This window comes from Fulvia fulva, chromosome 7 (genome assembly GCF_020509005.1).
Source record: "Fulvia fulva chromosome 7, complete sequence".
NCBI classification, from domain to species: Eukaryota; Fungi; Ascomycota; class Dothideomycetes; order Mycosphaerellales; family Mycosphaerellaceae; genus Fulvia; species Fulvia fulva.
This window is the reverse complement of record NC_063018.1, coordinates 827248-841241: the sequence shown is the minus strand read 5'-3', so window position 1 is coordinate 841241 and position 13994 is coordinate 827248. Positions and strand designations below refer to the sequence as shown.

The window sequence follows — 13994 nt, the reverse complement described above, 5'->3', positions numbered from 1 at the left end:
AAGGTTCTTACTAAGCTACGCGATAGAGGACCTATAGTAGACATCGACAAAAGCGAATTCTACTAATAGAAGGTGAGGTATCTTAGGCTAATTATAACCCCTAACGGTATCGAGATAGACCCCGAGAAACTCGAATATATTTAGACATAGGAAGCTCCTAAGAACCTAAAGGATGTCTAGGCCTTCCTTAGATTTGCTAACTTCTATAGGCGGTTTATCGAAGCATTTTCGCGTATAGCTACTCCTCTTACAAACCTGACCAAGTCGGACGGACTAAGCAATCATAAGAACAGAAGGATTCAATAGTCACTAGATTGCTAACGAGCCTTTAACAATTTGAAAGCTGCGTTTAGTAAAGCCGGCATGCTCGTACATTATGTACTAGGTAGGGAAACGGTAGTAGAGACAGATTCTTTAGATTTTATAAACGCCGGCGTACTTTCGTAGTATAACGAGAACGGTATACTACATCCTATAGCCTTCTACTCGAAGAAGTTGAGTCTATAGGAGTACAATTATGAAATCTATAACAAGGAACTGTTAGCTATTATTAAGGCTTTTAAGGAATAGAGACCCGAGCTCGCCTACGAAGTAGATAATAAGGACTTATAGCTAGTCAAGATTTATACCGACTATAAGAACCTAGAATACTTTATAAAGACAAAGTAGCTAAATCGGCGACAAGCGCGTTAGGCTAAGTTCTTATTATAGTTTAACTTTAAGATAATATACCGTCTAGGACTTTAAGGTACAAAGCTAGACAGCCTAACGAGACGTAGCTAGGACCTTCCGTAGGGGGTGAACGACCCTCGGAACTAGCATTAGTATCAGACATTGCTACCTCCTAAGCGATTCCTTAAGATCGCCTTACTATAGGCAATAGTAGAAGATACGCCGGAAGAAGAGGAACTAGTATAGCTAGACCCTAAAGCTAAAGAGTTTATGCCTATAGAACGAGATACGCCTACTAAATAACCGGCGACGCGTAAAAGTTAACGGGAAGCCGAACTCGAGTATCGAATGTCGACGGCGTACGTAACCGATAACGAGCTTAAGACCGTAATTAAGGACCTATAGAAAGACCGTACTCCTATACTACTATAGAGAGCGAAGATTCACCTAGCACACTACAAAGTGGATAGCGACCTACTATATATTCGAAATCAATACGACGGCTAGAGCTTATAGGTACTAAATGACTAAGCCTTATAGACTAGGATAATTAAGATAAACTATAACGCTCTAGTAGCAGGCTATCTAGGACGAGCTCGTACTTATAAACTCGTAGCACGTAAATTCTACTAGCCTAGATTAGCGAGATCCGTACGTAGATATACCGCGAATTGCCGTACCTACCGTATAACAAAATCTCTACACTCCTAGCCACTAGGATTATTATAGCTACTTCCTGTTCTAGATCGGCCTTAGAAACATATTGTAGTCGACTTCGTTATCGGACTCCTAGACAGTACTCTTAACGGTATAGTCTATAACAACATTATGACCGTTACTAATAGGCTTACTAAGGAAGTCGAGCTGATCCCTATTAGCGTAATGATAGTATAGAATACGGTAAGGCTTTTCCTTAAATATATGTTCTATCGGCGCGGGTTTCCTAACACTATTATATTAGACCGTAGCAAGTAGTAGGTTGCTACCTTCTAGAAGAAACACTATAAGATACTCCGTACAAATCGTAAGCTAAGTTCTTCGTATTACCTAGAAACTAATAGACAGTTAGAACGTACTAACTAGGCGATAGAACAGTATCTTCGTATGTTTACTAATGAGGTATAGGATGACTAGGCAGAATAGCTATGCCTTGCTTAATTCGCGATCAATAATCACCTATCCGAGACTACTAGTATGTCGCCGTTCTACGCTACCTTAGGCTACAACCCTAAGTTTATAGAGCGAGTTGACCTGAACGCTAGAAAGGAGGGAGGACTAACTACTCTCTAGCGACTAGATACGCGATTAGTAGAAACCTTTATACGTCGAATTTACGAGCTTTATAAGTACCTTTAAGAGAATATACGAATGTTATAAGCTCTCTAAGTAGAAGTAGCAAACCGCTACCAATTAGGTGTATCTTAGCACTAAGAACATCCGTACGACTCGACTATCTAAGAAGCTAGACAGGAAATATGCCGGCCCTTACTAGATTACGGAAGTTATACCGGCTAGACTCTCTTATCAACTGAAACTATTAGATGCTCTAGTAGGACTTAATAACTGCCTCTATACCTTACTACTATAACGAGCCGACCACCCCGATTTCCTACTACTTAAAGGGCAGCATCTAGCGCCGCTACTACCGATAACTATCGAACCTAATACTACCGAGGCTAATGTAGTAGCCGATATAGTAGCGGCACCTACGTATATATACGAGGTAGAAAAGATCCTTAATATATATACCCGTAAGCGGGTAGGTAAGGTATAGAAGGGGCATAAGCGTAAGGTAGATATATAGTATAAGGTGAAATGGGCTAGATATTAGAACGAGGAGGATAGTAAGACCTAGCAACCTATAGAGGATATACTTAAATACGCGGCCGCCGCTGTTATAGACTTTCAATATAACCGGCCGGAGTTTTCTACGCCTATAGGCTTCGTAGCTCTATCTAACTAGTCCCTACTAGCTACTAAGGTGCTCGGGCTTAATACGATTAGGGTCATTCCGAAAGACACCGTTACGAATAAGTCGCCTCGAGCCTTACCTCTAATAGAATCTGCTCCGTATATATTCGATACTCGAGTAGAGCCTATAGAGCCTATAATAATACCTAACTTTGGTTATAAGGATTATACGCGAGTACTAGCCGAAGACAGACGTAGGTCTAGAGTAAGCTAGCTAACTAGGCAACATGTTTCTCGAAGGAAGCCGGTCGAGGATAGTCTTAATAGAGCGAATGCGATATTATCGGATAACGACAGGGTACTAGAGGATGATTAGGCGTTCGCGCGATTATAGAGCTCGATAGGTAAGTGGCCTTATAAGGTGGATAACGCTTAGAGGACTAAGGCGTGTTTTAGGAGGGGGGATACTATCACGGGTAGCCCGCGACTCCCTACTATAGCTACGTCGGCCCGGCTGAACCGCGGACCTTCCGTATCGGGTTAGCGCGGCTTAGCTTTGCTTTATAACTTCGCCGCGCCTCGCGCTCCTCTTTAGTAGCTTCGTAGAACAACAACTATCTCGTTCGGACCCTATAATACGCGCGCCCTTATAAGAGGTTAGCTCTCTACTCGTAGGTAGGCGTAACTAACTATTACGGGCGAGAGTACTATAATAGGGTCGGGCAAAGACATATATAGTTATACGAGCTATCTAAGAGAGCGCGAGAGGCGCGAGAAGATAAAGTAGCGCGAATCGAGCTAGCGGGTACTAGCGGCCGCTAGCGCGCGGGCGTACGGCCGACGATACTATATTACGAGGCAGTTTATAGAAAAGGGCTGTCTCGTAACAATACCCTTCTAATAGGCGCGTATACTACGAAGTGTAGTAGACTAGCGGACAATAGACTAGATAATAGATTACGCTATTAGATTAGACTATATAGTAAACGTAGCTTAAAGTTAAGCGCTAGTTAGAGAAGCTTACTATAGATGCTACTTAACGTAGTATATTATATAGCTACGGGCCTATTACCTTATCTATATATTAAAGTAAGCAAAGCGGAAGGTCGGTTTAGATATAAAGCGGGTGTCTTTATTAAGGAGCATCTACTATATCTACTATAGAAAGGTTACCCTACGCTATCGACTATCTACGTTATACTCCGCTTGACCTCGATAGAATAGCTATAGATACGAGAGAGACAGTATTAGCTTTCTCTTATACTCTAAGACCGGGGTACTACTAAGAAGAGGGTAGGTCACAAAGTATATAGGTCCTATATAAGAATTAACGCTATCTATATTAGTAGCTACACCTCCTTAAACGCGGGCTTAAAGCTACTCGAAGCCTATAGTATCTATAGTTAAGTCTAGTACTATTACGCTTTCTAGTCCTAATATAACCTAACCGGCGGGTACGGCTATAACATTACTAAGCTTATACTGTAGTATAGTAACACAATTAGAGACATCCTCGCCGTCCTTACTATTAGGAAGACGATCGAGGTTATACTAGCTAATTGTAATGTTATAATAGCCTAGATAATTCTCTTTTAAGAAGAGAAGCTACTAAAGAACGATAGCCCGACGGACCTTAAAGTTATTCTCGAATTAACGTTAAGTATAATCGTTAGTAGCGTTACTTAGTCTAATTATAACTATTCGAAGATCTTCTAGTAGTAGTAGTAGCTCCTTAAAGAGAGAGCCTTAGTCCCGAGGGAAGTAATAGATATAACCCTTAAACTTATACTAGACGTCGCGTACTTAATATATATTAATAAATATATATAGTCTTACGATAAGCTTCTTCTTAATAGGCGTGAGCTCCGGAAGACCGTCTATAGTAGGTCTAGGGTCTATATTATTGTCAGAGGCTATAAGATATAGTAAGTCTAGTGCCTTAGCTCTATCTATAGAGATATACCGGCTATATACTCCGTAGCTATTAATATTAAGATGAAACTAGTGCTTATAGTAGCGTATATATAGCTTTATCTTTTCTTCTTCTAAGTAAAGGCGTTCGTGTATAGCTTGTTAGCGACCGTAGTCTATATTACCTAGCGCTATACTATTAAGGTCGTCTATTAAGGTAGGCTCGGTATACTCTATAAGATCTACGAGTTAACCTATAGAGATAGGATCGAAACGCTAACTACGACGTTATAGTTTTGTAGCGCGGCCGCTAGTGTCTTCCTTGTCGTCCAATTCATTACTACTAACACCTCTACCGGTTAGGCTAGTAATAGTTTAGTAGCTAAGATAAGTAGTAGTATTCTCGACCCTATTATAGTCGAAACTCGTACGTACGGCTTGATGACTTCCTACGATACACCACTTGTGCTCTATTGCCCGAGTTAGGTCTATAATGCCGTCCTTATAGAACATATAGAGATCTTCTTAAGCCTTAATATCCTTTATACAAAAGTTACGGTGTCGAGGATACTAGTAGTAGTAGTAGTAGTAGTAGAAGTAGATAGGGCCCTTCGGAGCGAGGGCTAGAAGAGCAGGAGGCTTCGTTTCGAGAGCACCGCTAGCTGTCCGGGTACGATAGTTATGTGTTGATTACTAAGTAGCGGGACCTTAAGTAGTAGGCCGTATGTTATTTAGTCGAGCGGTGTTCGGCTTCGTAGTAGGAATAGGCTTGCCACGACATAGCTAGCACTTAATAGCCTGCTTGTAGTTCTTCTTGCTCCGGTAGTCAATAAAGCACTCGTTACTACGTGTCTACTTACACTGTCTACTACACTTGTACGTGCCGGGCGGAACAGTTATGCTCTAAGGGACAGGAGGCTAGTCCGTCTAATCTATCTAGTCCGCTATGATGTGCGCGCTGTTCTGAGAGATGAGATGTGCTGTAAGACGAGACGAGACGGGTCGCGAGTTGCAGTGCGAAGGTGATGTAGGAAGAAGGAACAGGTTGCCTAAAGAAATGAGGTTTGACTACAAAATTTGCGGTGGACGGGTACCTGCGGTAGGAGACGCGTTCTTTGTTCCCGGCAAACACGAAAAGAACGCGCTACACGTCATTATTCATGACTCACTGCCCGCATTCAAGGTCCACTATGAGGTGAATGCTTTCATAACTTGCCGCTGACATTATCCACGCAACACCACCTGTTTTACGCAACACGCAACACCACCTCTTTTGAGCAACATCACCTCTTTTATGCCAGCTCGAACCCCTCATACCGCTTTGAGTCGTACACGTCGCGCTTATCGATAGTGTCGTAGCCTGTGAGATGGTTATTGCCCGTCTGTTGATGGAATACTGACTTGCCAGCCGGGCTGCCTGCAGCAGGCTGCACATACTTCGCCAACCTCACTCGAGTGCTCGTAAGCTCGCACGTCGTTACGGCGCGAAGTTGCGCGGTGCTATCGCATCTACAATACTGCAAGCTTGAGATGAAGCGTGAGGTCGTTGAAGCCTCAGGCTCTATTCGGATTGATTAACGACCAATGAGAAGACGGCTTGGCACTTCCCTCACCTGAATATAGCACGCTCAGCTTTGCCTTCAGCACTACTGCTCGAACTACGTCGTAGACCTACGGTCGCAAGCTCCCTTCGGTACGACTAACGTTCGAACGTAGCTTCAGGAAATGGTTCACTTTGCTAACAATTTGTTCAGTGATGTATCCAGATACGTATATAAACTTGCTGGTTGCAATGGGCCTGATATTGGGTAAAGAAAACACGATTGAAGATGTGGTGTTGTTTTTTGGTGGAGGTGGGCGCTTTGGTCCGTATGACGCGTGGACAAGTCCTTGATGTAACGCTCGAACTCGCCATTGCTGCCACTCATGACCGCCTGCCGAATCTTCTCGGCCACTTCTTTGGCACGGCCTTGTCTCAAGGTCTCCAGGTTCTCGTCGACAATGCGCTTGACTCGAGGATTTCGCTCCAGTGCCGGCTGGAGCTGCTCCATCGCCAGACTCCAAGCACGATCGCTTCTTTGTCGGATTTCTTGTGCTTTGGCCTGGACTTTACGCCGGATGTCGTCTGCAGTGCTCGCATCTACTCCTTGCTTCACGATCCTCGACACTTCACTGAACGTCTCATCAACCTCTCTCTTCGCACCAGGTCCAAGACGATCGCATAGTTGTCGGAGCTGATCAAAAGAGCAGTCTAGCTTGTCTCTCATCTCAGGATGGCTTTCCAGGATCTGATGTGCAACATCCCCAGCAAGAGATGAGATCTCTTCCAATCTTCGCGACAAGATGTACCAAGTTGCATTCACGGCTTCCAGCCTCGCGCTTCTCCTGTTGGAGACATCTCGCAGCTCATCGTACGTATCCCTGACAATCTCGTTGACTTCTGTCTCGTGATGCTTCCTGACTCTTTGCAGATCACTAAACGACTTCTCCACAAACTCTCGTCCTCCAGGTATCCATGGGCTGTACTCGTCCGCTACCTCTTTCAAAGCTCTTATGACTTCATCTGTCGGGCCTGGCGTAATCTCTCGGAAGATGACGCGGAACTGCTCAGCTCCAAAGTCGAGGTAATTCTTGGGCTGCTCGGTGATGTGTGGGTGCCTGACGTCCTCGAAGAAATTATGCCACGTGTACCAAGCCAATGCGACAAGACCTCCTCCCACGACACCTCCTTTGATCGCTGGATCGAAACGATTGCGTCTACCATCCTGCTCTTCTTGGCCACTCCAGGAACTTCGTTGGGTTCTGCTGCTGCTGAAGCATCGTCGTCCGGTCGGCCTCGACAATTGTTGTACCGCTTCCTGTCGGACAAGATGGCACGCTTTGCACGAATACCTCGCAGTAGACATGTCGGTAGTTGATGGTATCGCTCCAGGAAGTGTGAATGTTACGGCGGGAAGAAAATGACGGTCAAGGAAACAGACCAGACACTTACAAAAGTCTGCGTACGCCGCCACGTTCATACGCTCATCAAAGGCATCCGATTTCGCATCTTTTGATAATGATGCTCGAATGATCGAGGTGATGCCGTAAGGCAACGCAGGTACCGCGAGGTTCTGCCCTTGGTGTGGTGATGAGGGATTGTGGCCATTCACATGCGATGATCGTGTCGTATGATCGATCTGATAAGACTTTTCTTTTGGACTTGTTGGGATGACATACGCAACTCGTTGGTCCTCAAGATCATCGATGCACGATGTTCGTGATGACATGACTTCTTTTCCACAAGTCATGTTGCCTAGGTGAAGCTCTCAGGCCAACTGGAATGTAAACACCAAACCTCACCGTTTCCGGGGCAAACTCTCTCGAGAGACCAGTGAACAAAGAAAGCACAATGTTGCGACATCAGTCTTCTATAGATAAGATGATGCATATCCACAGAAAATATGTCCACAAGAGCTAGATCTCGGTCTCGCCCTCGCGCAGCAGTCGCAACTGGTGCTGGCGAGAGCACATTCCTAAACTGGACCGCCTCCAAACTCGCTGCGAAAGCCGACCTCGCAAATGCTGCCAATGAAGACACTCGTGCTCGTCGTCGCGTCTCAATTGGAGGACATGCCAGACCAGTCTCCAGATCAAGGTCACGCTCAAGAGCTGCCGGGGGCCGGAGAAGGTCTAGCACAGTCGCGAACAAGAGGAGTCCACTCAAAGGCATCCTACCATGGGCAGCTCTAGTCCTCGGTCTAGCCTTTCTCCTCAGCGCCATCACACGTATCAAAGAAGTGTGGGATCTTCGGCGAGACCACGAAACCTTACTAGCAAGCAAAGAGATCATTACGACAGATCCCTTCGGCACAGCTCTCGACCTTACTGTAGCTCAAGCCCTCGACGACCTGGATTCTGAGAAGCACAAGCTCAAAGAAGCCCAGCAAGCCCTCCGCAACATCAACGCCCGATTCGAAACCATCTTCGGCGCAGGCGGTCTCATCCAAACCAACGAAGACCTCACCCCCGCCATCCAGACATCCTCCTTCGCCCAACCCATCGAGTCAAACACCGGCCTACGACACACTCTCCACGACCTGACAGTAGCCCTAGAAGTGCTGTCATTCGACGCCCACCAACAAGAAGTCCACGACCCCGGCGAAACCCACCGACGCGAAGCAGTCCAGATCATCACGCACTCCCACAACTCCATCTCCGAAATCGAAGCCTACACGCCCGCCCAACGCACCTGGGCTGGGATAGAATTCGCGTTTCTGCCCCGTCAGTTCTACGAGCCGATCGATCAGGCTTCTGGGGGAGGCCCTGTGGCTGGGTTGTGGTTTTTTCGGTGGGAGAAGTTTCTTTCGACGCGGCAGGGGGAGGCTAGTAAGACTTCGAACCAAGCGGCCGAGGTTGAAGAGATACTCGATCAGTTTGATCTTGATTATGAGAGGTATCAACAGCTCACTGCCGCTGCTGATGATGCGTTGAATCTAGCGTGTAAGGAGGCGAATGATAAGCATAAGACCGGATCCTTCCATCATAAGACAGATGTCTGCGAAGCGATCCATAACTTCAAGACGCAACACTGGGTTGAGGATGAGAAGGAACGCAACCAAGTCACATTCATCTCTCAAGACCTTAGTGCCGCGATTTCGCAAGTTCGGAGTAGCTACCGTTGGGCGGGGACTCACGCAGAGCAACTCAGCAGACAGATCGAGCCCTTACAGAAGAGGCTATTGGCGGATGGGAGGAGTGCAGCGTTGGGGAAGTTTCAGGAGATGGTGGAGGAGTTTTTGGAGAGTGCTTAGGAGGAAGAGGGCATGATCTAGGTGTGGAAAGAATGGTTTCGTTACCACCTGAGAGTCCTGTCGGAGATAGTGCGGATCTGGATTGGGTATAGTCGTATCATATATACAATGTCGCCACAAGTTGATGGTGGCGTAGTGCTTACTGCGCGTCCTCCTTCTCGTTGCCGTTGACCTGTTTGAGGCCTCCGATCCCTCGAGTGAAGCCTGCAAAGACGTCTGCATCGTTTCTACAGCTTTGCAAAAGCGGTCGCAACGCTGCCTCCCATCTCTACCAGGGTGCTCTTGTTCTGCACCCAGTTGTCAAGACTTCTTCTTCCATTCTCCGTACCCAGTCCACTCATCTTCCAGCCGCCCACCGGCATCTCCGCCGGTGATTCACCCCAAGTGTTGACCCATGTGATTCCGGCTTCGATCCGCGCTACAACCTTGTGTCCAAAGTCGATGTTCGAGGTGAAGACTCCAGCAGCCAGGCCCATCTGCGTGTTGTTTGCTCGTGAGATGAGGTTGTCGAGCCAGTTTGCCTCGCTGTCATCGTATGGAAGGATGCACATGACTGGACCGAAAATCTCATCAACCGTAATCAACATCTTGTCTGTGCAGTCTGTGAAGACAGTTGGCCTAACCCAGTAGCCATTCTTCGATGCACCCTGTAGATCTGGCTGGCCAGGACCGCCTGCGATCAGCTTGGCCTTGTCGGTTTCGATGCCGTGCTTGATGTACTTGTTGACCTTTTCGTAGTGCACTTTGCTGACGAGTGGACCGAAGTTGGTGTTTGGGTCAAATAGATCGCCAGCTCGGATGTACTTCATCTTCTCCAGTAGGTTGGCCTCGAATGCAGACTGCATAGACTTGGGCACGAAGACACGAGTGCCGTTCGTGCAGACCTGGCCTGTCGAGAAGAAGTTGGCCATCATAGCGCCATCCACGGCGTTGTCGAGATTGGCATCCGGAAGGATTACGCACGGCGATTTGCCACCGAGCTCCATTGTCACATACTTCATGCCGCCAGCGGCTGTACCTGCAACCTTGGTGCCTGTCGAGACTTGTCCAGTAAAAGATACCTTGGCAATGCCTGGGTGGCCAGTAAGCATAGCACCAACGTCACCAGTGCCTTGAACAACATTGAACACGCCGGGTGGTACACCAGCCTCTGTGTAGACCTCAGCCAATTTCAATGCATGCAGAGGAGTGAACTCCGATGGCTTGTACACCATACAGTTTCCAGCCGCGAGACATGGCGCCGACTTCCAGAGTGCGATTTGAATCGGGTAGTTCCATGCTCCAATTCCAGCACATACCCCAAGTGGTGCTTTCGTAGTGTACATCCACGCATCTGGTCGAAGTTGTGTCGTCTCGCCGTTGAGTCCGCCAGCGGCTATGTGATTCGCATAGTACTCCAGAACATCCGCTCCAGTGACCACATCCACGGTGCTCGTTTCGGAGAATGCCTTGCCAGTGTCATGAGTCTCAATTTTGGCCAGTTCGTCATTACGTTGCCGGAGTATGGCAACTGCCCGAAGCAGAATTCGAGATCGTTTCATGGCAGACATTGAGGACCATTTTCCAAAGGCATCCTTGGCAGACTTGACTGCAGCATCTATTGCTGCCTTGTCTGCTGTGCATATCTCTGCAATGACCTCGTCTGTTGAGGGATCTATGCTCTGGAATGTGTTGTTGGTCTCATGGCGCTTGCCACCAATGTAGAGGGCCTGTCTTTCGTACTTCGTGGAACCCATCTTTGCTGGTGGAGATGATCGTTCTAGAGATAAAGTCGTCCTGCAGGATGAGATCAAGGATTGGTGTCTGGGCTATCGTTACGAATGTACGGCAGTAGACGGCTCGACGTCACGTGGATGTAAGTGAAGGATTGCAACGGAAGTGATGACCGAAGTGGTAGGGACAAGCGATATCTCACCGACCTTCGGTACGCAGGTGGTGTGAGATGGCGTCTCGATGCCGGCGCTTTGTGTCAGATATTTTGACGCAGGGTCTATGCTCGATCTAGAGGTGGAGTACCTAGGTAGCAGGCGGGAGGATGGCAGGATGGAATTGGTGCGCGTGCCAACTTGGCTGCACTGCAGATATGTGGTCGTATGCAGCCACGCAGCAGCGCAAAGTACTGGTAGGATGTGGAGAAGGATGGTGCAGGTGTGGAAGCTCTGTCTATGATGCTGTTGGTGAATGGAGAGGCAAAGGTCGTCGTCGGCGGTCGCTGTCGTGCAAACAAAGTTCGGTGAACTCGTATGCTTGTCTCATAAAGTGGTGATAAAGCCTTGGCAGATGTCAGAAGACATGGATCGTGTGCTTAGCGCCGCGGAAGGTGCGGGCCCGCTCTCACTCGACCGACATCCTTCCTCTGCCGCCGACGATTTCTGGTGCAGCCTCGAGTTCGGCGTGGCGGCGATAGGCGATAGCTTGTGCTTTGCCTAGGTACATGTAGCGTCACGGAACCCGGGAGGACCAGCATGTCGCGTGTCACCATGGGCAGATCCAGATGCAGTGGAGAAAGGTAAACCGCCGTGCGAAATCTTCTTAAAGCTGACATCTGGCCTCTCTCTGCTGCACCTGGCCGACTCTCACCTCATTCGCTGTCCAGCCTGATTATACACACTCGCTCGCTTATCGAACAAAGAAGCGAGATATACACCACCTGTTTCACACATCCCAACGTCTGCACAATCACAATGGCCACCACCAACCAGCTCCCAGCAGCTGACGTGAACAGCTATGATTTTGTCATCGTTGGCGGAGGCACAGCTGGGTGCGTAATTGCATCCCGCTTGTCGGAGTACTTACCAAAGAAGCGTGTGCTGCTCATCGAGGCCGGACCGTCGGACTTCATGGACGACCGAGTACTGCTTCTCAAGGACTGGCTAAACTTGCTTGGAGGCGAGCTGGATTACGACTACCCCACCACTGAGCAACCGCATGGCAACTCCTTCATCAGACACTCCCGCGCCAAGGTTCTGGGCGGCTGCTCCAGCCACAACACCTTGATCAGCTTCAGACCGTTCGAATACGACTGCAAGCGGTGGGAGGCCCAAGGCTGCAAAGGCTGGGACTTCAAGACCTTCACACGCATCCTCGACAACCTCCGCAACACCGTTCAGCCCGTTCACGAACGCCACAGGAACCAGCTCTGCAAGGACTGGATCAGCACTGGTGCCAAGGCCCTCGATCTCCCCATTGCGCACGATTACAACAAGGAAATTCGCGAGACTGGAGCTCTGCACCCAGGTATTGGCTTCTTGTCTATTGCTTACAACCCTGATGATGGCCGCAGGAGCAGTGCAAGTGTTGCCTACATTCACCCAATCCTGCGAGGTGAGGAGAAGCGACCGAACTTGACCATCTTGACCCATGCGTGGGTAAGTAAGATCAACCTCAAAGGCACTCAAGTCACAGGTGTAAATGTGACCCTCCAAGACGGCACCCAACGCACCCTGACTGCCAAATGCGAAACCGTCCTGTGTGCAGGTGCTGTAGACACGCCTCGCTTGATGATGCTCTCCGGTCTTGGCCCAAAGCAACACCTTCAATCGCTCGGCATTGAAGTCCTCAAAGACCTGCCCGGTGTAGGCGAGAACCTGATTGATCACCCAGAATCTATCATCCTCTGGGAGCTGAACAAGCCTGTGCCCGCCAACCAGACAGTCATGGATTCCGATGCCGCCATCTTCTTGCGAAGAGAAGTGCCCAACGCAGCTGGCGGTGATGGTGATATCATCGATATCATGGCTCACTGTTACCAAGTGCCATTCGTATACAACACCGAGCGTCTTGGCTATGATGTGCCAAAGGACGCTTTCTGCGTTACTCCCAACATCCCTCGTCCACGATCACGAGGAAAGCTTTACCTCACAAGCTCAGACCCTAGCGTGAAGCCCGCCCTTGACTTCCGCTACTTCTCCGATCCCGAGGGCTATGATGCCGCGACTATCGTCGAAGGCTTGAAGGCAGCTCGCAAGATCGCCGAGCAGGCACCCTTCAAAGACTGGATCAAGCGAGAAATCGCCCCCGGTCCAGCCATCACATCCGACGAGGACCTCAGCGAGTACGGTCGCCGCGTCGCACACACCGTCTACCACCCGGCCGGTACCACCAAGATGGGCGATGTCAAGACCAACCACATGGCCGTCGTTGACCCAGAGCTCAAGATCCGCGGTCTGCAGAACGTCAGAATCGCAGACGCCGGTGTCTTCCCCGAGATGCCATCCATCAACCCCATGCTCACGATCCTCGCGATCGGTGAGCGTTGCGCAGAGATGCTTGCTGAGACCTGGGGCGGCAACGAGTGGGCGCAGCGTGCTCGTTTGTAAGAGAGTGCAGCGAACTCATGACCTGATATGATATGGTGAGAGACATGGAAAATGTACGTTCTGGAAGCGAGAACAACCACAGCAAGATGGATGCATGCCGTGGCCCGCAGTCACGCTACGAGAGTCAAATGTTTGAACGATACCCCCAAGGAATTTTTTGTGTTATATAGCGGAGAAATTTTTATGATTTGTGTAGTTATACCAACATGCACAATTTGTATGTAGGAAACAAACAAATTACAATGAAGATATTGTGAAGGCCGCCCAATGGCGAGTACTACTTTGGTCCACCACTGCTATTGCCAGGACTTCACAGCATGAGAAAGCCGTCCGGGTAGTGAGCATCAACGCCTTCAAGTCTCCCCAATCATCCTCAGCTCCGTGACTC

General features: G+C 48.6%; 4 protein-coding genes across 4 annotated transcripts; 2 read left to right on the top strand and 2 right to left on the bottom strand.

The window, feature by feature from the left end:
- Positions 1-5786: 5786 nt before the first annotated feature.
- On the bottom strand, positions 5787-7400 carry CLAFUR5_10063 (uncharacterized protein; the record flags this gene model as incomplete). The annotated part of the gene is made up of 2 exons (XM_047909211.1): positions 5787-5854; positions 6371-7400. 2 exons carry the CDS (start codon positions 7398-7400, stop codon positions 5787-5789), a joined length of 1098 nt encoding a protein of 365 aa, XP_047763950.1.
- A 537-nt stretch (positions 7401-7937) lies between these two features.
- Positions 7938-9287, top strand: CLAFUR5_10062 (uncharacterized protein; the record flags this gene model as incomplete). The annotated part of the gene is made up of 1 exon (XM_047909210.1): positions 7938-9287. The coding sequence occupies one exon, from the start codon at positions 7938-7940 to the stop codon at positions 9285-9287; it is 1350 nt and encodes a 449-aa protein (XP_047763951.1).
- A 227-nt stretch (positions 9288-9514) lies between these two features.
- Positions 9515-11023, bottom strand: CLAFUR5_10061 (Betaine aldehyde dehydrogenase; the record flags this gene model as incomplete). Its single annotated transcript, XM_047909209.1, has 1 exon — positions 9515-11023. One exon carries the CDS (start codon positions 11021-11023, stop codon positions 9515-9517), a length of 1509 nt encoding a protein of 502 aa, XP_047763948.1.
- A 445-nt stretch (positions 11024-11468) lies between these two features.
- CLAFUR5_10060 (Choline oxidase) lies at positions 11469-13606 on the top strand (the record flags this gene model as incomplete). The annotated part of the gene is made up of 2 exons (XM_047909208.1): positions 11469-11520; positions 11826-13606. The coding sequence occupies 2 exons, from the start codon at positions 11469-11471 to the stop codon at positions 13604-13606; spliced, it is 1833 nt and encodes a 610-aa protein (XP_047763949.1).
- Between the last annotated feature and the right edge of the window lie 388 nt (positions 13607-13994).